This window comes from Anopheles funestus, chromosome X (assembly GCF_943734845.2).
Source record: "Anopheles funestus chromosome X, idAnoFuneDA-416_04, whole genome shotgun sequence".
NCBI lineage: Eukaryota > Metazoa > Arthropoda > Insecta > Diptera > Culicidae > Anopheles > Anopheles funestus.
This window is the reverse complement of record NC_064597.1, coordinates 16,274,921-16,298,469: the sequence shown is the minus strand read 5'-3', so window position 1 is coordinate 16,298,469 and position 23,549 is coordinate 16,274,921. Positions and strand designations below refer to the sequence as shown.

General features: G+C 45.3%; 5 protein-coding genes across 13 annotated transcripts in view; 1 reads left to right on the top strand and 4 right to left on the bottom strand.

The window, feature by feature from the left end:
* The window catches only part of LOC125764686 (signal transducer and transcription activator), a 36,540-nt gene extending 34,585 nt beyond the window's left edge, over positions 1-1,955 (bottom strand). For 2 of the 4 annotated variants that reach the window (XM_049429231.1, XM_049429240.1), the window contains exons 1-2: positions 1,759-1,948; positions 108-493 (exon numbers count right to left, since the gene is read on the bottom strand). The gene's annotated coding sequence lies outside the window, so the exon portion shown is untranslated. Of the gene's footprint in view, positions 1-107; positions 494-1,758 lie in introns of all 4 variants that reach the window. The other 2 variants (XM_049429202.1, XM_049429194.1) reach the window with 2 other exon arrangements.
* A 1,176-nt stretch (positions 1,956-3,131) lies between these two features.
* LOC125764896 (serine/threonine-protein kinase ULK3) lies at positions 3,132-5,168 on the bottom strand. Its single transcript, XM_049429560.1, has 2 exons — positions 4,795-5,168; positions 3,132-4,719 (listed from the first exon to the last, which is right to left on the bottom strand). Exons 1-2 carry the CDS (start codon positions 4,879-4,881, stop codon positions 3,322-3,324), a joined length of 1,485 nt encoding a protein of 494 aa, XP_049285517.1. The 5' UTR covers positions 4,882-5,168; the 3' UTR covers positions 3,132-3,321.
* Positions 5,169-5,292: 124 nt separating this feature from the next.
* Positions 5,293-10,254, bottom strand: LOC125764941 (mitochondrial coenzyme A transporter SLC25A42). 3 transcript variants are annotated; one of them, XM_049429714.1, is made up of 8 exons: positions 10,165-10,254; positions 8,173-8,426; positions 7,954-8,104; positions 7,440-7,608; positions 7,010-7,195; positions 6,680-6,945; positions 6,409-6,595; positions 5,293-6,339 (listed from the first exon to the last, which is right to left on the bottom strand). In XM_049429714.1, the coding sequence occupies exons 3-8, from the start codon at positions 8,039-8,041 to the stop codon at positions 6,186-6,188; spliced, it is 1,050 nt and encodes a 349-aa protein (XP_049285671.1). In that variant the 5' UTR covers positions 8,042-8,104; positions 8,173-8,426; positions 10,165-10,254; the 3' UTR covers positions 5,293-6,185. The 3 variants fall into 3 exon arrangements, with proteins under 3 accessions (XP_049285671.1, XP_049285662.1, XP_049285652.1); XM_049429705.1 differs by lacking the exon at positions 10,165-10,254 and adding an exon at positions 9,481-10,157; XM_049429695.1 differs by lacking the exon at positions 10,165-10,254 and adding an exon at positions 9,711-10,157.
* A 102-nt stretch (positions 10,255-10,356) lies between these two features.
* LOC125765038 (uncharacterized) lies at positions 10,357-11,222 on the bottom strand. Its single transcript, XM_049429894.1, has 3 exons — positions 10,994-11,222; positions 10,639-10,854; positions 10,357-10,565 (listed from the first exon to the last, which is right to left on the bottom strand). Exons 2-3 carry the CDS (start codon positions 10,786-10,788, stop codon positions 10,506-10,508), a joined length of 210 nt encoding a protein of 69 aa, XP_049285851.1. The 5' UTR covers positions 10,789-10,854; positions 10,994-11,222; the 3' UTR covers positions 10,357-10,505.
* A 3,706-nt stretch (positions 11,223-14,928) lies between these two features.
* Positions 14,929-23,534, top strand: LOC125764625 (anoctamin-2-like). 4 transcript variants are annotated; one of them, XM_049429048.1, is made up of 7 exons: positions 14,929-15,720; positions 15,939-16,543; positions 20,305-21,271; positions 21,350-21,582; positions 21,661-22,288; positions 22,370-22,575; positions 22,650-23,534. In XM_049429048.1, the coding sequence occupies exons 1-7, from the start codon at positions 15,708-15,710 to the stop codon at positions 23,259-23,261; spliced, it is 3,264 nt and encodes a 1,087-aa protein (XP_049285005.1). In that variant the 5' UTR covers positions 14,929-15,707; the 3' UTR covers positions 23,262-23,534. The 4 variants fall into 4 exon arrangements, with proteins under 4 accessions (XP_049285005.1, XP_049285023.1, XP_049285014.1 ...); XM_049429066.1 differs by lacking the exons at positions 14,929-15,720; positions 15,939-16,543 and adding an exon at positions 17,737-17,983; XM_049429057.1 differs by lacking the exons at positions 14,929-15,720; positions 15,939-16,543 and adding an exon at positions 17,737-17,995.
* Positions 23,535-23,549: the final 15 nt, after the last annotated feature.

The window sequence follows — 23,549 nt, the reverse complement described above, 5'->3', positions numbered from 1 at the left end:
TCAAACCAACAAGCAACAAAAAAAAACCATTACACTACATCTGTAGATATTGACATTCATATTGGTACGTAATATCTAATGGCGGTATAGATTCTCCCAATACTTACGAGAAAACGGCTGAGCCGTGCGCACACGTTCAGCGCGTTGCGTGTAGGTCTTTCCTAGCCCTCAACGTACCACACACACACACACTCACGCACACACGCACACTTGTTCGTGGAAATGAAAGCAAGGAAATGGTAGAGTAAGGAGAGCGGCCAGCGCTGATAACACGCTCGCACCCTCTCTCTCGCACTCGGTGTCGTACGCTGTTCGCAGGGTGGGTGCAAGATTAGATCACTGCGTGTGTTGAAATTTATCTATCTGATCGCACACATCGAACACGTACACTATTGTATAAAATCACATTACATATACACACTCGCGCACATACACACACGTACACGCAGCTACGTTTGATGGATGTCGCAGGTGGTGACAGACAGATTGCCCGCTGCGAAATAGAGGCAAATTCGTTGCAATATGGTTGATTGAATAGCGCCCGCAGTAACGCACGTATGCGCACACACGCACACACATCGAACGGTAAAGGAACGTGCTATCGCGTTTTTTTTTTGCTGCACATAAGAATCGTTTTTGGAATGTGTGGGTGTGAGTGCGTCACGGCGATCCTTCGTTGATGGTCGTCAGATGTACGAGGTAAGAGAAAGAGAGATAGAGCAAAAAAAAAGGGAAAAAGCAGCAAGCTTTTTTTCTTGGTGAAATGGCACAAAAGGAACATCAAAAGATATTGCTTCTAAATATGAAGGCACGCGCTTTGCAAATAATATCATACAAAGGGCCGAGTCTCTTTCTCTCACACTGCAAATCACTTTCTTTCATTTTGCTCCCCCATCCTTTTCTTTCGGATTTTTTTTTTCCTTGGAACGCTGAAAATCGCGACTAAGCCCACAAAATAAACAAATTTCACGCGTATTAGCACGGCGCCACATAACCACCCACACACAAGCACACATGCGCACGCGGCTTTCAACCAACTCGCATTATGCTGTAGCCCATTTCGGCCAACGCGCAATATCCCCTGCTCCATGGTTTTAAACGGGTCGAAAATGCCGGCATGGATGGAAAAGAAATATTGCCTTTTTTCTCACCCCTGATACTGAAGGGCACGCGACATGCATTTATTTTATGAATACATTTTCATATTCTTCTCAACCCGCGTGTACGCTTCATTGCAGCCACAGAAAAAAAATGTAAATCTCAAATGCGCGATCGAGAAAACTGCGAGTGTTTGTGTGTGTGTATACTACTGCTTGCGCACACACAAGCACAAAAGGGTGTCGAGGTGGCGATCATGTCATGCCGGGGGGGAAAAAAATCCAGGGTACAGAAAGCGGCTGTGGAAAAAGGTTCGAAACAAAAGCGAACGAAAGGGTTCGTTTTTTATATTCGCCCTCTGTCGCCGTAACTCTGAGTTGGGTGGAGTATCCATTAGTAAAGCATATTTTAGCTTTCTTCTGCTTAGCATTTAGCAAAAAAAGAGGTATTTATTTGCGGTACGCAAATAGAGAGGAACATAATAGCACTCGCACACACACACATACAACACGCACACAACCGATTACAATACTAAGCGCCCAGGAAGTAACCTGACGGGAAAAGAAGTACCGGAACGCTCCTTTCCCTTCTACCAGGGAAGGTAATAAATTGTCCACAAAATAGCAAAAGCTCCGTTCAGCGAGATGTCGCGAAAATTACCCGACACAAAAATAAGGGCTCCTTCTTTACTTCTCGCCTTCGCACACTTAATGATATCACACGCGTGGTACCCGACTCACAACATGCACTTTTTTATCTAGGGACTGTTTAAAACTCCACGCACCACACGGACACACTGTTACAGAGGAACTGAAGGGCATGTAGATCGATATGTTGGGGGTGTGCAGAACGGAACGGGTTACGATATGTTGGTTGATGACGATATTCTTTTTACCGACGCCATCTTGCATTCCTTGACAGATGACAATCATGTCAGTATGACGATAATATACAGTCAGGGATCGGCAATCTCCATGCAGTTGTGTTGTGGGGAAAACGAAAATGGTAAAAAAGGCCGCTGTTCTAAATAGCTAAACAAATAGTTTAATGCAACTTTGAAATAGATTAGCCCTTTTGGATTGTTTTGCACATTTCAAAAAATTAGCTACTTGTGCTAACTAGAGAAGCAGTGTTTAAAAATGGGGTTTAAGCTGTAATCTATGCGCTTCAACCATCAACGATAACAAGGACAATGAACTTAATAAACATTAATAAAACGTGTAGCTGTTTCAAATAAGCACCGATATTGTCCAATCAATGCATCTAGTACCATTCCTTGTCTTCTTTTGTAGCATTTCCAATAAAACATCATCTTTAAGTTATCTTCGTTACTTGCTACAACATTAATCATGGCGATAACTTTGATTCAAACTAATATATCAAACCCTAGCAATCGCTACATCGCGATTTGCATTCCGAGAAACGTTTGCGTCACCCGGAAATATGGCTATGCCTTGCGGTTCAATCACGGAACGAAAACCCCGGTTCGGATTACGAAGGAAGAACACAAAATCAGCACTAACCGATGGTATAAAATTAATTGCATTAACCTAATCACGCAATGCGCAAACCACGGTTTGCGACATAGTCGTTTCAATGTTTACTATCGTTAAATCACAAAGCGTAATACGATTTACGAGCTGTCGTGTATCTTTATTATATTGTTTTTAAAACGGGAAATCTCATCGTGTACATGGGAGGGGATCGTTCGATGATGTTGCTCCAAACACCGTACATCACCCGGTAGTTAATAAAGCCGTGTAAGCGGGATATAGGAACAAATCGTTTTTCGTTTAACAATACTGGAATAGAATCGTAAATTAAGTTTAATGTTGGCTGTAGTGTCCACCTTGTTTCGCACGAATACGATCCGCACTGAGAGCTTAGTTTGATATCACAACATAAAGCTCCAGGCATTCAGGAGGCAGACCTGTTTAGATCGAATCGTCATAGAAATGGAATAACATGTGAAGAAACAGAATTTTCAATCACTTGATCACAGTATCTTAATCCATTTACGGTCCATGTGGTTGTACCAAAGCCGTGCGCTACAGCCGGGTAACGTTCTTGCAGATTTTAGTCCCGGAAGTATCCCGTGCGTTTGTGTTTCATCTGCTTGTGTGTTGTTCATACGGTGCGATGTGTGCAATCGAATCGGTAAGCGTGTCATTGAAAGGCGAGAGAGCAAATTGTGTTGTTTTCCATTTGATTCAGGCAACCCCGTCACTGGACGGTGCATCCGTAATGGTTCGCTTCCGTGCTTTCCATCTCCTGCATGATTTGAGCGGAACGGATCGATTTAATATGTTCCGCCTCCTCCATCCAGTGCACGATCCGTTGTCGCAGCAGTTTCTTCTGAGTCGGTGTAATATCCTTGTGCAGTACCGGTATGAGCAAACCGAGCGCTGTCGTGTAACCGTCCAGTGCTACGTCTAGCTTGTTCTCGGACGCATCCCTATCCGCATCACGGCCAATCTTGAGCCCGCGGGCAATGTTTTCAAAATCACGCGCTAGCTCAGCTAAGCCTGGTTCTGGTGCTTTCGCCTCGGTACCACAAGCATTACTCCCACCCGGCAGGTCCTTTGATCCGAGGTCCGGTCTTTTCTCATCGGGTGGTTTTGCTTTGTGCGAACCTGTCGCATATTGTTGCTGCTGCTCCATCGTCTGACTGTTAGCGTAAATGTGCTGTTTGAGCGTTTCCGCGCGATTCAGGTACGTTAGGACGCGTTGCCGCAAGAGCTGTCGTTTGGTAGGGTCCGATTCCGCGCGCGTTATCGGTACAAAGTACTGCAGCCCTTGGCAGTAGGCACGGTAGGCAGCACCCAGCTCCTGTTGCTGTTCTTTCGCGATTGCACGGTTTATCAGTTCGATCGCTTTTTCGAGATTTTCTTCACACGCCACGTGAGCCAAATCGAGGTAAGGATCGTCGAAAAATTTCTCGAACGTGATGCGGCGGGCCGGATCGCGCTGTAGCAGACTGGTAAGTAGTTGGCGGCAGTCCGACGTAATGGCTGGACGGGGTGGAATGGTGATCGGATCGTTCCGATGGATCCGACCGGCCAGCTCGTGCAGACTGGTCGAACTGTACGGTGCCTTGCCGAAAAGACACTCGTACAGTATCACTCCAACGCTCCACAGGTCGGCCGCTGGTCCGTACGAGGTGTTTAACAATATTTCCGGTGCCATGTACAGCGGGGACCCTTTCACGGCCGTATTTTCCTGGTTAAGCTTAAGACGCTGCGCGAATCCGAAATCACCCACCTTCAGTGTGTACGTGCCGGATTCTTTCGTGAGCAGCAGATTGGCCGGTTTCAGGTCCAGGTGGCTCACGTCATTCTGGCGCATATAGCGCAAGGCAAGGGCAAGCTGCTGCAGGAACCGCCTGCACGTCCCTTCGTCGAGCGTGCGGTTCTGCTTGATGTACGACGAAAGGTTGCCGGCATTGCAATACTCCATCAGTATGTAGATGTTCTCATCGTCCCAGAGAAAGTCGCGCATCTCAACGATGTGCCGGTGTTTTAGTTTTTTTAGCAAACTGATTTCACTAATTATATTATCCATAGCCGAATGTGAGAGTTTACTCTTTGCCATCACCTTCACCGCCAGAATCTCTTTCGTAGTCTACAGGAAACCGATAGTAGAGATTTATTTTGTTTAGTTATCATACAACACTAGCTGGTTAATGCTAGGACAAACCTTTTTCATGGCTCGGTACACGATTGCGTACGTTCCGCTGCCGAGTCGCTCGAGCAGCTTGTATTCGGTAATTTTGTTTTCACTCATCGCGCCGTGTTATTTCTGGTTAGATTGCAAGTTAATAAATATTTACTCCACTAGCATCACAAGGAAAAATAATATATTAAATTCCTACTGGTATCACAATGTTTGCATTGGTAAAAGCTATTGTAACCAAACGCTAAGAACGTGTTGTCTGTGCATGCACAGAACACACATACAGGCGCATGAAAACGCAGCGAGCGAATTGACAGCTGATTTTACGTTTATAAACACGCACAAAGTGTTTATAGTACAGGTAGTCGTGCTTCAAGGTATATTAATCTTCTAGTTTTCAGGAAATTTCTTTCTTTGTACAATTATAGAATAATATTTATTCGATTTGCTTTTAAATATGAGTTAAATGTTTGGGTGTATCATTTAATAGTCTAATTACCTGGAAAAAAAACATTTGTTAGGTTTAACGTGGATCCAGGGTTTTGTGCTTTATTGATCGTATCTGTAGCCCAATGGTAATGGAAATAGGGGAAACAACCACCGAGGCGTTTTTAACAACGCCTTTCCATTCAACATAATTTTAACAACTAGTGGATTTTGTTTTAAAACCCTTATCTCACTCCGTTCAATAAAGGCCGGTGCAGCACTAAGGCATCATGGCGGACTGCTAATTTGATTTTCGTATCATCTTTTTGAAAGAGACACTCCTTGGAACGAAAATGCTTTCGAATCTCTCTGCCGTTTAATTTTGCCCGCGTGATGATTCTAAACCAATACACGACGGGGAGAGGGCGTAGGATGGCAGCTTTTCCTGTTGGTTTCCTTTGTTTGTTTTTTTTTTTCTTTTAAGCTTTAAGCCAATTGGCTTGCGGAATCCGAAAGTGGTTGCACCAAAAACGCCGCCCTACGGGAAAATGACTAAATAACATATAGATTCGTTACGCTAAACTAGTTCATGCTTTGTGCAATGGTTTCGTAGTGTGCTGGTCTGGGAAACAAAACGGTGGCCCGTTGTACCGTTTCGCTTTGTAAAATAGTGGAGCGAAAGGCAACACCAGCTAATGGCACTTATCCGATTGACGATTCGTACACCCGTTCGCTAGCTTATAAGGACGTACATACGCACTTACACGCGCACTCATACATGCGCGCTGGCGACTGTGGCGGTAGGAATATTCGGTGTTATTGTCGTGCAGCCTTTTTAAGGTTTGTTTTCAATGCTTTCTATCGTAGAATATTCGAATGCTAATTCGAAGAGTATCGGATTCCACCGCCCTAGCGCCCGAAAACACAAGGTAGTGCGGCGTACGTTACGGATGGGTGGGGTATGCGGGATTTGCCGTAGAAAAAGGACATTACCGCGACCGGTCGCTGTCCCTGATGTGTATGATCTCCCGTAGAAGATGCTTGATGTGATCGTACGTTGCAAAGCTGATGCCCACTGCTATCGGACCTTTGATCCAGTTCATACTCAAGCCCTTGTAAAAGCCGCCGATAAGTCCTTCTTCCCTGTGGGTGGATTGAAATGCACATAAGTATGATTTCAAATATAGCTAATATACGAGCAGTGTAACATACCTGTATATTTTGATCAGCGTCCGGCCGATGGTAAGGTACTGATCGGCACACTGAGCCGTCACACCGGTGGTTTGCATACGCCGTCTCACGATGTCTAGGGGATAGCTAGACGATTGACCAATGACGCCCGCTACCGCACCGAACGTGAGCGATATCACAGTGTTGGGAGATTTATCTCCCGTCCTTTCTGTAAAAAAAACAGGAAAGACGAAGAAACATTAAACTATGCAAACACACCTACATTACAACTAAACACTGCTGTTTCACTTACTGTAGTATTCGTTCTTGAGTGTGTCGTACGTGAAAAACGATGTACCGGCGTACGGTATGACACCGAGTATGGTTGCCCAATAGCCACGGTATAACGTTCGCGGACCCTCACACTGCCAGATCTTTACAAACACTTCCCGAAGCGTCTTGTAGCCGGAGTATTTGTCCGTCACGGCCATTCGGGCACGGGCCAGATCGAGTGGATACGTCAGCGACTGAGATGTGATGCCTGCTAGCGAACCGGCCATGAAACGGCGTACCTCCGTGCTGGAAAGAGAGAACAGGTAACCGGTCAGCGGAGAACGGCGCATCACCGATTCGATCGACCTACTCTCTGTGAAGATCGACCTGCAGTATCTTCTTCCATTGCTCGTGGGCCGTAAACTGGATAGCCGAGTACGGTATGATGCGTGCCATGGTGGCTGAGTTACCGCGCCACAGTGCCAGAAAGCCTTCGCGGACGTACGTATTTCGCAGGAACCCAAGCGCTGCCCGGAACGTGTATGGGACGTCTTTGCTAAAATATGAAACAAAAACCGAAAAATCGGAAACCGTGTTACGAATGTTGTTCCTAATGTATCTTTAAAGCTAGTCGTATGATTATGCACTGAAGAGTTATTCGAACCATTACTCAACTCTAAAAAGATCGCCAAAAAATCACGAATCTGAGATTGAAGTTCATTCATTCAGTTCAAATATTAATTCCGATTAATGAATCTGTATGCTGAATATGTCTATACAACCTCACACAGATAACTTACTTGATTTGAAAGTTAATCTTAGTACGGTCGAGCGGTGCTATAGTGGTTTTTGCCAGCGCACCCGCCGTTGCACCGGCAACCAAACTGGTCAGCACTACATCCCGGTTGTTAAGATTACTGGGCCGAACTGGTACCGCTTCCGATGCTTGTCGATTGTTCGTTGACATGTCTGGAAGTATGAATGGTTATATAATTTAAACAATTGTTTTGTCTACCACACGAATCTCACTTCTTCGTTATCTAAACCTAAATCACAACATTATCCAAAGTATAGAACAGAACAAGAAAAAAAAATCCAGCACGTGCCAATTTCACCTTTGACCATTCCCCACCATTCCCCGCCAATCCCGGCACTAGCCATCTTGATTGCATGCATTACGATTGATTGCAATGTATGTTCGGGTTCGCTTTTGCTTTGATAGAAGTAGCACAACACTGTACATTAAAGATTTGCCGCAGATAAGAAACGACTAGCTGGTCAGAGTCCCCTACACCCGAAGGACCGCACGCTCACCTCGCACCGCATCCGTTGCTGCCCAAGGGTTGCTGCCAGCGTGTTGACGGGCGGGAAGCAGTTCGCCACTGAGCGTAGTGGCACGCATGCAAAAGTAAAACTATAACACACAAAACAAACAAATAATACAAAACTCCAAAAACAAGGTCTCCTAAAAGTAGAATGAAAGAGCGGAACGTTAATATGGGAATGATGCGAAACGTTACTGTTTCCTTTTACCTAGGTAAAAAATATATTTTGAACAGATAGCAGCTTCACAGCATCGTCGGGATGGAATGGTGCATATTCCCGGCTGGACGTGAACGTTCGGGCTGGCGTTCTGCTCGATGCATCGAGCAAAACTCAATCCTCTGCGATATTTTGCCACAATCTAGAACAGGTGGATTGGGTAAAATAAACCTGTTTCCTGTATGTACCGGCGCAGGTTTGATGGTGACGTCCTTCAGCAGTTCAGTTCCTGCCACCGATTGGATCTACAAGGTGAAAAGAAAATATGTAAAACAACCATTAAAACATTGAAACCGGATTCAGGCCATCTCTTTTGTGGCATGTACGATGAGACAGGTATTTTTTAGTATAAAGGGGAAGAAAAACACCAAGCCAACGGCCTTACGACCCTGATATCAACAAAGATACACACAGCGTCGTCATCCCTCAAGTGCTGCACCCTTTCGCAACTGAAGGGTTTCCACATCGCACGTGCGTGTGTGCATGCATGTGTGTGTGTGTGTGTGTACGTGGGGATGAGTGGGCAAGCATACACTAACATGGAGTAACGGTCATATTTCGTCAACGTAGATTACGATACCGCAAAACCGCCGTAACCGTCGCGTCAATCGGCGAAGGTCAAATTCCATTTCCTTCCAACCTGACTACAAGCTTAACATCTTTAAATGTGAATGTCACGAACACATACACACATACAGAGATATACGTAGTTTCGCTTTGCAATATTTTTACGCACGCATCAGTGCGTCTACAGGGTGTAGAAGATGTTACAGTGGGGGATGTTGTTACGTTGTTGTTTTCTCCAGCCACGCAAAATTGACTAAAAACGCGGAGGGTGTGTGTGCGGAGTAGTGATGGATGTTACATCGCCACACATACGAAACAATCTATAAATAGTATCAATAATAAAGAATTATGCTGATCATAGCAGTAAACAACGCAAGCTGTTTGATCATATTCTGCAAAGCATTTTCGTCCCGCTTTTAACCACCACTACTCAACACCGTACTACACATGGTTCAGAAATTAATAATAGGTAAATCCAGCAGCTTTTCCATGAGACAGTCGATCGCGAAAAGAAGGAAATATTTATATGCATCTCGACTTGGCGGCCTCACCCACTTAAAGCAGTAGCACCCACTCATACGGTTCCTCGTCTTTTCGAGGTCGCAAAACGTTGATTACATAAAGCCATCGGTAGTGAGCATTAAAAAAAAGGTGTAATAAAATAGTAAAACATTAGCATTAGAAAAACGAACGCCACACACTGTACCGAAATGGACAACGTAACATACGCACCTTTAAAAAAGCGACAGTGTACCAGTTCGTGTAAGAGGAACGCTCTTCTTAATTAAAAAAAAGGAAGAATGGTTGTGGAATTCCGCGCGCTACTTTGGATGCTGCTATCAATACCGGCCACTTGACACACTCTAATATGTAGTGCGCGATACACGTTGCTGCGTTGTTATCAGCGGTCACACATACACGCACACACACACACATATGAGCAATACAGCCAAACAGATTACCTCCGGGCAGGACTGTGTGGTACGGTGTCCTCGTACGTTCAAGTTCCTTTTTAGCGGTTAACGGGTCGGTGCTACACGCATCCAATAACCTTTGCCTAGATTGTGGGTGCTTAGATTGGCTTGATGAACAAGTTGCTGATGGTGCGGAATATTTTCAGCAACAACCGCATCCAAACTGTCCGTGGTGTCCGGGACTGATAGGGGGATGCTACTGCACAAACCAGCCAGGTTACGAGACGCTGTTAACCAATCAGTCAGCTTGCCAGCCCGTTGTTCCGTAAACAGTAAACAACACACGTCAATCAACGCGACCCTTTCCGGAATTATTATTGTACCGATTCGTACTGCTGCTGCCGTTACTGAGCGTTACGAAGGGATGTAGATGTGTGTGCTGGTCGCGTATTTTGCTGTACTGAATGGAAAGAAAACGTAAATAGAACCGTCCTACCCGTACCGTGCGCTGCTATCCTTTCCAATCGTCGGAGGTTGCTGCTTCAAACCGACACTATCTTGACAGCTGATTTTGACAGCTCCGTCACGTACGAGCGCGCTTGCGTCTCTGCGTTTGTTTGTGTGCATGTTTGATACTGTACAGACCGCGCACGAAGTGTTGCATAAAACCCGCCAATTATCAATGTATATGCGATTTTTGTTCAAAAGCTACCCATTTTTTATATATTCTCATACATGATATCTAAACTACACCCATAACAGCGAGTGCGTTCTATTACTATATCCGAGAATAAAACGAATAATTAACAAACAATTGCTTGTAGTGCTGACCATCGCGTACTTTTACTGCGGTTTGTTCGAGTCCGTTTTATTCGTAATACGCTCCCACAATGCTTTAGCTGCCTGTGTTAGAAATAAACGAAGAGAAATCTTGTCAACATTAATTGTACTGCAGACATAAGAAATATTTACATACAATCACGACCGGCAAGTCTTTACGCTCCTGGTCGGATACGAGTGCCCTGTTGTGCTGCAGCGAATCCCATGCCCAGTGCAGACCGACCAAGGAAGGAACCATGACGATCGCCACCAGGTTACGCGATACGAACATCTTTATTTTCTGCATGATTGTTTTTATCTACCGGCTCTTGATGGGAAAATTGAATTTTGAACCAACACTATTTGGTTTTACCTGTTAAGAAGAAAATAATACGTGTTTTTATTTGAAAAGCAGATAAATATCATGAATCGTTGATGAATGTATAAGCTTCCACTGATGTTCAGCCATGAATTTCACAATTTTATCTCCTACATATTTGCACATCACTTACACCTTCTAGCACGACAGTCCGGGAAGGATGGTTGAATGCAGTGTATCAGAATTTTAAGTTGAGTTGTAGAATATTGCGAGCCGGCTAACCGGTGGCAGGCTACATGCCCCGTGATGATTATTCCGCTTTTTACCGCTTCAGGTTGATGGCAAGTGTGAATTCTCTCGGTTCTGTTGTTTATTTTTTTTACTTGTGCAAATTCAGTGCTGTTTTGACATTAATGACAATTTGTTGACGTTTCGTTACGAAACAATAGACGTGTGTTTATAGGCCCGAGCTATATGCTTTACGGTTTTAATTTTCAATCAACACATGGTAATTTAAAAAAAAAATTAAATCTTCGATTTTTAAATTTATACGTTTGTGTTTTTTTAAGGTACAGTTTTGATTATTTTCTATCTTTAAATAAAATCTATTTTTCTAAATCCTGAGAAAAGTTACTTCCAATTGAAAGAAATCATGTTATTTATGTACTTTATTTGCTTTAAAAAAATAATTTAAAATGGTCTTCACAATACGTATACGTAACTTGAATTGAAAAAAAATCTTGAAAAACTTGAAAAAAAGCATAAATTAACATTCTTTTCAAAGATGATATGCTGCCTGCAATAAATATTAATACTTCATTAGCCTACATTATGTTTACATAATCATCCTACACTTGAATGCCAAACATTACCTTAAAAAATCGCATCAAAATGATAATCGATTTGAACGCGAATCAATGACGGTTTACGCCATACAGAGCAGTGTTTTACTACTATTTACAAAACGAAATGGTTTATCAAATATATAACATGTATGCGCAACAGGCGCACGATTCTTTCGATTCGGACTATTTCATGGGGGGTTCTGGAAGTGAAAAATATAAACATCCAACCACGTGAACCCAAATTTGCGTACACTGCGTGACCTAGCTGGAAAACCGCCAATGCCGTCGGTGTGTTGGTGTGTTACCACCACTACCGACGCACTGTCGCATACGCACACTCCGCTGCTCAGCACCAAACCGGACCGAGCTGGAATGCGCTCCGTTCGCGTGACGTTTCGTGCGAGGCCGTCAACAGATGACTGTTCTCGTACGCGGATGGGCGCTGTTGATATCATCTTGCCGATTGGAAGACTGTTCCTATCGACTGCTGGTCAGATAATCAACACTACGCGGATCGTTATCGTCGTGCCTTATCGCGCACAACCTGTGCATACTGTATCTTATCGGGCGCCTGTGATACAGTGATTGAGTGTTTTGTGCGTATGACTGTGTGTACGTGTTTACATTCGGAGATAAAGGAGGCCCTATTTCTACAGAGTCCAGAAGCGGCGACTTCCATCAATCAACATTCGGTCGTGACACGGACGAGCAATTAATGTAAAGTGCCGACCAACAGGTATGCGATGTCATGTCTTAAGCGGAAGTATTTACCGGAAATAGATATCTCATTCTAAAATTGTCATAAAGATAGCGAAGCGCCGTAGCTACCTGGCCTTGGTGGGTATCAGCGCTCGCGACAGTAGGTATTAATCCTCAACCGCAAGATACCATTTTTCGTGAAGCTTTAAGAGCAAATTTGCGTACGTCAATGAGACTAGTACGGGTTCGTGCGGGTATCCAACCGAGATGATGTCACCAGCTGATGATTTCTCACCGTTTTTCTCATTAACTTAATGTGTGTATCTAGCGATGGTTGCACACACCAATGCTCCAGGGGAAAGGAATTATGACCAGGGCGTAAAACAGGGGATCGCGAAAAAAACCCACCATAAAATAAATACCCCGGACTCCGTGGAGGTTGACACCGAACGTACTTGTTTCGCTTGGTAGCGAAAACGCACACATACACGTGTACGCAAACATCCCGGTGCGAAGAGTACTGTACATTCACCGGCCACCAACTAACAAATGGCGACTGAAACCATGCAACAATCTAACATCCGGAAAGGACGGTCAGAGATTGAACGGCATTCACCGTTTTGCGCTGATACATTTTGTAGGGGTGCATGGAGGACCTACTGTCGGCGAGAAATCAATTTTAAATGTATTTTTTTGGAGGGTGACATGAAGAACCTACTGAGGGCGAGAATTCAATTTTGTATCCTACATTGAATTTAGTACCAATTTCAAGTTGCTTCCAATTTGGCATCTTAACAAGCAAAAAGCAAAAAGCATACCCACACACAAAGCATGCTCTACTCCGTTAGCACCTTCCCGTTATTGATTACACACGGTCCGGATTCATCGCATCGAATCGTTTGCCCTGGCTGTCCTCATTCCACACATCACACAGGCTCCAAAAGCTGCGCAAAATCGCACTACGAATGGTCCTGTTTTTTGTTGTTGCTGCTGTTATCTTGCTCTCTCTTTCTTGTTGTTCACCAATCGACTCGGTAAAAATATGGACAGAGTTCAAGTGATCCTCTGGTTCATGTCCCAAATTCAAGTGGTATAGCTGGCAGGGAATGGCAATGCTGGCAACTACAGCTTAAATGTTGTGTAACCATTGCAAAATGTGATTATTCCTTTTTAATATTCAAGAATGTTATAATGAAGATGCTAAAAGATGCCGTTCATGGAAGTAAATATCCATTGAATAAAAACGCTTCAGTTTCCAAAACTTTAAATATTGAATTATGATCTACTATGATCAAGTCCGCCATTTATTACGGCTCACTAAATCGCATGGTACCTATAGGTTAGTCATATTGGATGTTGGTAGATGTAGCATGCCAGATGAAGGAGAATGCATTCATAAAAACGTGCATACGTTACACGAATGTTTAGAGTTCATGATTAGTGATCCGGAACATAAGCAAACATATGATGTCAGATAAGGCAGAAGGAGTTGCGATTTGCTATATCAAGACATTCATCAAGACAAGAGTTGCACATCAATACATCACAAAATGTCTGCATGTTCTAGTCATTTCTCGTGGATGTGAATTGTACTGGACATCATAGTGACAAAGTATGTCTGAAAATTTGTATCTTGGGCAGTCTACATTTAAGACACCTGTCAGAAGGTGTAGAAATGTTTCAATATACCGTAGACTTGAGTATCCACCACATGCAGGTTTCTCATCCCTGTTACACCACCATCCGGGTTTGTTCCACTGCCATTTTGACTCTGCGCACCACCGGTTAGATGGTTTTGAAGGTTATGAGCTGCACACCACCCCTTCCGTTCCAGTATCCGGAGGCATGAGCCATTTTTGATGGAGCTGACTTTGATACACCCCTGCTGTATTGTTAATTTTTATTCGTGTATGCGTTTGTTGTGTGCTTTATATATGTACACGGCTAGATGTGTATGGTTCGATTGCAAAACCAGCACGGCATAACCGGCATGAACAACGGCGTCGCGAATTTTTCCTCGCCTAAACAAAATAACACGCGAATATTGCGATAAAACATAATGCTACAAGCTGTTTTTTTTTGTTCCCGCTTAGCTTTATCTCACTCTTCCACATGTGTCCATTATTGATTTCCATCTCATCGGTAACAAACACCAAAAAAAAAAAAATTATGAAAGTTTCCCGCCATTAGGATCCGCTGGAATGCGAGGAATTAATCGTCCATGTGTTTGCGGTGCACCACGGAATGATATGGTAACCTGCCGACGTACCGTGTTGTGTTTTAAGCATTAGTTGTGTTTCATTTTCCACACGCACTCAACCGCCACTTTGGCTACATTTCCTCGCATTTCGTTGTTGTTGTTCCTGTGCCGAACCACGTGTCGGATATGGTATGGGTAATGGAAGGTTTGCGGTGCCGGTTTTTGTTGAACACTGACCCGCAAATGCATCGCACATCGTAGCAACCTCCTTCTCAGTGCAAAAAAAAAAGAAATAAAATAAAACACCGAGAAAGAGGAATATTGTAGGGGGGAAAAAAGGGAATAACACGTACAATCCGACCACGTAAAGCGTGTATTAAGTACCACCGAAATCATCCACCATCATCCACCTTGTCGGGTATGCACTGTGAGCGCAGTACGCGGAACACTCCTCCACAACCGCACACATACATCCACTCCCAAGCATGTAGTTGAATGAAACAATAAACAAACAAGGCAGGAAAAGGGCAGTAGGGAAATTTAATCGGCATCTACGCGTTAGTCGATGATCGCAGGCAACCTCGTGAGCGTGTCGTGTTTTTAGTAGCACCCAGGGAAACCGAAGAAAAATTGCACTGCCTGGAGCTGCACTGCCCCGCGTTGCTGTGTAGTTGTTGGCGCGGCTGTAGCCCATGTAGTGTTTGACGGATGTTGATCGTAAGGCAGGCAGGAAATAAGTCTGGAGAACATCCGGACATTAACCGTTTCCCGGTGCGAGCAAATTTGGGCAAACACGGCAACTTTTGTATCGGCCACCGTTCAGTTCGCGTTACAACAGCCCAAAAGTGAGCTGTTTGTTTTTTTTTTTTGAAGATTCCTTAAAGCCCTTTTATCGCGATACCTTTTTAACTTTACCGCGATACGCAAAAAAGGAAAAGCTTGTAATCCTTTCTTCTATGTACACGTTTTATCAATCGATTTACAATGCCACACTGCTGCTGATATCCGGCGACCCTACGTACTGTGGATCTACCGTACATGCCCGAGTGTACATAGATAAACGGATGTGCCCTTGATTAGACTAGGCGGTGAGATTAGTTTCATTACCCTGTGCTAGATATATTTACATACACATCGCGAGCTACCAAAACGCCGTTGGCAACATGTATCGGCGAGGTACGTACATGGTAATGCGTATGGGGAACAAATGTGTAATGTTTGAGGCATTGAACATTCACGATAACAGTTGCGTACGGACGCGTACAGTATGCGGAACGCATCCATTAAACACCCTCAATAACTGACGGCGATCAATTGATGTTGGTTATTCATTGTTTTTCTTCTCCTTCTTCGCTTTCGTTTCCGGTTCGTGTGATGCGGTGTTGAACGTACAGTGAGCTATCAGGACAGTGACGAGCCGGACGAACCCAGCGAATATCGCCACCGGGACGAATGCTACGATGTGCTGTACGATCTGAGCGACTTTCGTGATGTGATAGAGCCTACCAGCACGTGGAATCGAACCTCCTCTTCCTCCTCCTCCTCCTTCCCTGGCGTGAACGAACGTCCGCGACAAACAGTGCCAGGTTCCCGGTACGGGGACGAGTTTGGTGACGGAAACGACAGTACCGACGCACAGGACGGCATGGACGAGCGGGACAGCATCTATCTGGATGCGGTATCCGTGTACTCCGATGCAACGAACCGCAAGTCTTTACATCTTTCCCGCCAGACGGTTTACCATTCGGCGGAGGATGTGCGATTCGGATCGGTAGACTCCGGCAGTGGTTCGGGAGCGGAACAACGGCGGGCCGGAAGCGGTGGCGAGGATAGTGCCGCATTACGGATGACCACCGAGGCGCTGCTGCAGGATTCGCGTGCGAACGGTGGGCTGGCCAATCTGCCGTACGTACCCCGGCCCGGGACGAACAACGGTGCGAAGGGATTCATCAGCGGTATCCTGAAGCCAACCGTCCTCAGTACCGAGTACAACGAAAAGGTGCCTAGCGCTAGCACTAGTTACTCTAGCTACCTCCCTTATCGTAATGATTTTCAACACGGTTCTGAGCATGACAGAACCAAACAGATAGTTACCTATACGCTGTGGAAGTCTAGGGTAAACGTATCATTATTACATTTTAAATCATGTCTTTTAGTTTAATGGCGCTCGGCTTTGTCTGCTCCACACTGGAGTTCTAACTATCACTCTGTACGTTATCTTTCCTTTTTCTGGATGGCTGTATCGCCATTTCTCCCTCAGTCATGGATGGGTAATCTCCATATCTCTCTCTCTCTCTCTGCTCTCATCGTGGTTGAAGGTGTCAAGTTTCTGCTTCTTTAGCCAGACTTTAAAACATGCGCTAGAATGTAACTATTTAAATGAATGTTTCTTCTATGCTTAATTTAATAATCCTAATCCTAATTCTAATAATCTAATGTTCTAACCAAGAAAGATACATATTGCATCTCTAACACACGCAATTGATCATGCCCACACGCACACCTCCTCCGGAATCAACACAGGCACATTTTCAATAGCAAAAGGTCAAACTGTTTGCGATTGGTCAATCATGTACACCTTTTCGGTGCGGTGCCCTGCCACACGACAGATTGTCGTCGGTTTTCACTGTGTAAGCTCACACTGGGAAAAAGCCGTTAACGCCTTGCTGACAGAATTACATCCATCAAACGGACACGGTTTCCCGTGATGTTGCGTTTGGTGGTCTTGATGATGACCCCTAGCACGCACGCTCCCTAGTTTCCCTGGAGGTCGCTCGCTAAGCGTTGCTCCTGGTAGTGATTTTTTTTTTGTTGGAGTGTATAGCGCTCGGCTCCACAATCCTGTTGATACGAAAAGCAGCTCTCTCTCATACGCATACTTTTTCTCCCGCCTTACAATGTCACGAAAGGCGTGAGATGGCACACGGTAGATGAAGCACAGCATCTCACAAATCTGATGGCGCCTGTGGGAATGAGAAAGCGATAACGTGTGAGAGAATGCACGGTTGTAAGAGATTAAGGGAAGGTTATAATACTAAGAAAATTTTATTTCAAGGACAAACGCACGCATTCCGGCCGGTGGGGTGGTGGTGGTGTCAAAAATAAGGACGGTAAGCTATTCCCGGTTGCCCTTCTCGTCACCTATCCAGCCCGGTTTCCGGTTGCCTTCAGTGCTGTATAATGATGTTTGCACGCTGCTCAGTCAATCTAGTGCTGAGCGAAGCAGATTCCGGAGTGTGCTGAACGTGTGGTCGTCACTGGTGCGAGCGTTACACTGTATCTGTAGCCGTCCGGTGCTCGTGCAGTAATGGTGAACGGGAACGATCTTGCAGCGTCAACGGCAACGGTGACGACGACCGACAATCTGTCGGTGGTGAAGACAGTGGAACAAACCGAGTCGAACCCGATCGTACCAGCAGGATCACCGAACAGAGCCCATGTGAGCGTGCAGGTGTTTTTTTTGATAATTGATAGTATCAGTGCTTTGGCTGGTGATGTAGTGTAGTCGATAACAGTCGACTTTATCATCAGTTCGTTTCGGGATCAAATTTTGACTGACTGCAAAACACTGTGCCAAACGACACTAGTGCCATCGTGTGACCAAGGCAAACCCACACCCGAATGCGTTGGGTAAAGGAATTTAGTAGGAAGTGTTAGTGCATCATTGACAGCTCGCTGCGAGTGTCAGGGTGATAGTGTGATAGGATGTAAAGCGTTTTGCGTGCGTAACATCTATAGAGTGAAGAAGCAGTATCAAGCTTATTAGGTTGGATGTTTACTAATCTACTCTCTAGCTGCTGCTGTCTGCTAAGATGCCACTATCAAACGCCCGGATAATACTATTCGCGTATCGGTAATAATGTTCAAAAGCGAACCATCGCCCATCAACTACGATCACGCACTGTGTGCTAATTAGCACTTTTTAACATATGGTTCACCTTAGTTACCTGCCAGCATCCAAATCCCACGTACAATAATACCCCCTGGTGCACGATAAACTCCCTTACTTTAACCTAATCGCAACGAAGGGATTGATTTCAGTATTGGGATGGGATGGTGGCAAGTGTTTAGTTTGTAAATTGTTACACCCGTTCTTCGTAAAGTTGTAGATGAATACGTAGCAGATGGGGGTTATACCGGCAGGCAGCAATGAGTCAGATAATGACGCGATGTACTCACGCTGATGTTATGGGCATTTACCACACCCGCCGAATCGGGTTTGCCAATTCCAACTTTCCCAACCCCCTAGCTTCACACTTTATGCATCAAGATCGAACGCACCGGATCTCGCGGTGGCAGTCGGATGTCATGTTTCGCACCCGCTGCTCGGCATATTTTGGCAGTCGGCGGTTGATCGTAAAATAGAAAAATAGCATTCACAGCCAATGTCAAACACATGCGCGCGCGATTTGGGCAAATTTTTGACAGCGCGTGTAGTGCACAAACGGAAGCAAACGGACGTTGCGAAGATTGAACGCGCAAAGCAAATTTAAAAAAAGATAAGCCGTGGGTTAGAATAACAAATATACAACATGATCCATCACCCGCTGGCGGGTGCGTTGGGATATTCGTCGCTGTGTTTATGTACATACTGCTGTAGTTGAAGCGCGAACGCGTCCGTGCTAGACAGGAGGAAGTTACTACGGTACGGAAGCTGCAACGAAGCGACGAAACCGTCAACGGAGTCGGAACACCGTTGTTGGAGAAGCGGAGTGGCAGAGGCAGAAACGGCGACCGTATCCGGAGGGGATAGTGTGCAATGTGCAGAACCTGTCGTCGGGTGCACGGCAACTGCGGTGGGGTAGGACAACTACACTGTCCCCGGCAGTTTGGCGAGGACAGCTTTTGCTTATTTTTAGACCATCCACACACCGCATCCGCGAAACCTCGATCATTCATCGTGTGAGCGCGAGTGTGCGTGTTTATGTATGTGTGTGTGTGTATGTGTACGCGCCAGTAAAGATCTTCCTGTCGGGTATATAACCCGACAGTTGCAGTATGCTAAAATATGTTCCCTTGCTTCCATCAACCCAAAGATCAACCGGCGCACATATGGACATGTTCAGCGCATTCACCAGCTTCTCGCAACCAACCATTCACGCGGTTTCTCAGGCGTCTGGTGGAGATTACGCGAAACAGTGGTACCCTCCACCATGTGTGTAAAGTTCGTTGCAAAAAGAAAAAACGCACCACACACACTGTGCCAAAGTCCTTTTATTCCATTCAATTGCAAGTGAACGATACGGACATCGGTAGGTTGAGAACGCGCGATAAGAAGAACATAAGATCAGCACCCATGTCATAGAAGTCATAAGAATGGTACTTTTATGGGAGCTATGCTACCCGAACTGCGCGTGTTTGTTGAGCTGCTTACTTGACTATATAGGGCCTTGCGATATCGTCTTATTTCTGTGAAAATAAAGACGTACTGCTAGACGCTACGCTACAGAGCACTGATGCACTGTAATAGGAAGCGTGAATTATTCGAGGAATCATTATGCGTACAAAAGTAACCTTTGTTTTTTCTCCTCGTATTAACATGCAGCAAGTTAATCGTATTCATTACCCGATAACATTGTAACCTAAACTAACAAATGGCGAATGTCTTGCGAATGCATTCTTTAATATACTAACTAACACCCAGTCTTAGAGGTAACCCTGTTTTAGTTTGAGTAATTTCACCCTTTATGCTCAGCAACGCTAACGTGAGTGGCTTTTTTGTTTGGTTTTGTTTCTTCTCTTCTACTTTTACTGGTACAGACGTGGAAGTACTTCCAGGATCAGCGACGCATCGTCGACTATGTGCTCGCGTTCAATGGCGAAGATGAAAATGCGGAAGCGAAACAGAAGCGCGCCATCTACCAGCGGAATCTTGAAAATGAAGGGCTACAGATTGAGACGGAAAACTGTCAGCGGATACATTTCGTCAAGATTCACGTGCCGGAGAACGTGCTGTCGCACTACTGCGAGATCATGAAGATGCAGATGCCGATGAAGAAGCTGGACAATCAGGACAAGATCATTATGCGCGATTTCAGCATCCAGAGCACGCTGGTGCGATTGTTCCGGCGGCCACTATTTAACTTTGTCATTATCGACCGGCAAAAGTTCGCACCGCCGGAATATCGGTTGATGTACGAGTATTCGCGTGATAAGCCATACCTGTTTAACGACAAGGAGCCAAACTTTTTCACGCCAAGCATACGGATTGCGGTGGCCCACTTTATACTGGAGCGCACGTACTTCAGTGAGGCGGTGGACGAGAAGAAAGACATCGGCATCCGGCGGCTGATGGAGGATCAGGTGTATCTGGATGCGTACCCACTGCACGATGGGTGTACGGATCTGAAGTCGAGCTGCCAGCGTGCACTGTTGCTGGAGGAATGGGCATCGATTAGCAAATGGATCAAGCATCAGCCGCTGGACCACATTAAGGAGTACTTTGGCGTGAAGATAGCGATGTACTTTGCGTGGCTCGGATTTTACACGCACATGCTGATACCCGCATCGGTCGTTGGGTTAATATGCTTCTTCTACGGTCTGCTTACGTACCCTGCCAATCGCATCAGCCAGGAGATCTGCGGCGATAATTCGACCATCATGTGCCCGCAGTGCGACAAGTACTGCGACTACTGGTACCTGAAGACGACCTGCACCATCTCCAAGCTGGCGCACATCTTCGACAATGAGATGACCATCGTGTTTTCTATTTTTATGTCTGTTTGGGGTAAGTCTGGATTAATCCAGAACTGTAATTGTAACACTTTCTAATGATGAACTTTCTCACCCCCATCCGAAACTATAGCGACGCTTTATCTGGAAATGTGGAAACGGTATTCGTCAAAGATTCAGCATCGTTGGGGTATCACTGAATACTGCTCGCTGGCAGAGCCACCGCGTCCTCAGTATCTTTCCCGGTTGAAAAATATCAAGAAGATGATGTTTAACATTGCCACCGGTGCGCAGGAACCGTCGCCACCGTTTTGGTCTAAAAAGTTCCCTAGCTTCCTTTATAGTTACTCTGTGATTTTCCTATTTGTACGTATAGCCTATGTTAACGCTATTCAATTCACGCTTAACCACATTTCACCATGCTTTGCAATTTGTATTTTGTAGATTTTACTTACTATAGCTGCAGTCTTCGGTATCGTTGTGTACCGTATGTCACTGATGACTTCGAAAAATATATACGGCGATGGTGGATCGGTGTCGGGCAAGCTGATCATATTTCCCGCCACGACTGCTGCCATCAATCTGCTCGCGTCAACTGCACTCACCTACGCCTATCAGTACGTAGCGGAATACATGACGAACGTGGAGTATCGGCGCACGCAAACCGAATACAACGAAAGCCTCAACCTGAAGATCTACCTGTTTGAGTTCGTGAATTACTATAGCTCGATCTTCTACATTGCTTTCATGAAAGGGAAGTTCCCGGGCTATCCGGCGAAGTATAACCGGATACTGAATCTACGCCAGGAAGAGTGTAGCCCGGGCGGTTGCCTGATGGAGCTCTGCATACAGCTAGCCATCATTATGGTCGGCAAGCAGGCGATCGGTGCAATTACGGAAATTCTGATACCGTTTCTGGTGCAGAAGTTTAAAGAGTTCCGGAGCGTGCTTGGTATCGATGCGGGTAATAATGAGAATGGTGAACGGTTGATCTGCTGCAATCAGTGGACGAAAGACTTTAACCTAATCGACTGGCATGATCGCAGCTTATTCAACGAGTACTTGAAAATGGGTAAGACAAACGTTCGGTAGCGAATGTATGTAAAGCCTCTCCACCAATGTATCGATGTTTCGTATATTTCTCCACTTGCAGTTATTCAGTACGGTTTCATCACAATATTTGTTGTCGCATTTCCCCTGGCTCCATTCTTTGCCCTGCTGAACAATGTGTTCGAAACGCGGCTGGATGCTAAAAAGTTCCTGCTCTACTATAAGCGAGCCGTACCGCAGCGCGTACGTGATCTTGGCATATGGTACAACATTATGCACGTGGTCGGAAAGGTTGCCGTCATATCGAGTGTAAGGGTTACTCATCCACGTAATGCACTCTAAACCCTCCGCTGATATCTCACCATTGTTTGACAATTTTACAGGCCTTTATCATAGCATTTTCCTCCAACTTTATCCCACGGCTAATGTACATGAACGTCGTCAATCCGACCGGTACGGATGAGGGTTTCGTCAATCATACGCTCGCCTACTTCAACGTTTCGCATTTTGAAGCGAATGCAGCTCCGGAAAACAGCTCCTTCTCGAATATAAGCATGTGTCGGTACTCGGAATACCGGAACCCACCGGAGGATCATCGTCCGTACAAGCGACCCTCCATCTATTGGCAGATTCTAGCGATCCGGCTAACGTTCGTCGTTATTTACCAGAATCTGGTAAGCTTTGTGCAGATCGTTGTAGCGTGGGCGATACCGGACGTACCGACGCGACTGCAGGATCAGATCAAGCGAGAGCAGTATCTCACCAACGAGTACATCATCGAACAGGAAAAGCTTAAGATGATGCGATCCGGTACGGGTGGCTGTGGTACCGGTGCGTACACACACAACGGTTATCTACCATCGGAGGACAGCAGTCCGGATGATGAAAAGCTAAATTATGGTTCGGTCGCGGACGACAATGAGTACCCGTTGCGAATGCAAACCGATGACTGCGAACCGTACGAAACGTACCGTATAGTGACGTCGCGCGTGTAGGGGATACCCAGTGCAGCATCCACATCCTATTGAAACTGATCAAATTACGCACACACGCTGTTACGGCAGTTACCTAACACACGGTTTTCTTTTTGCTTACCTTTTAAGCTCCGATGACCTCCTAACGATAAACGCCTAACTCACCTCGGGCACGTATATTTACCTGCGTGCATGCCTCTTTACATCGTGTTAAATCTATTTCTCGCGGGAATCTATCTCATGCAAATGAACAATTTTTAAAGAACAAATTAAATATCTGTAAATAATTCGTAACATGCTGACGCGCGT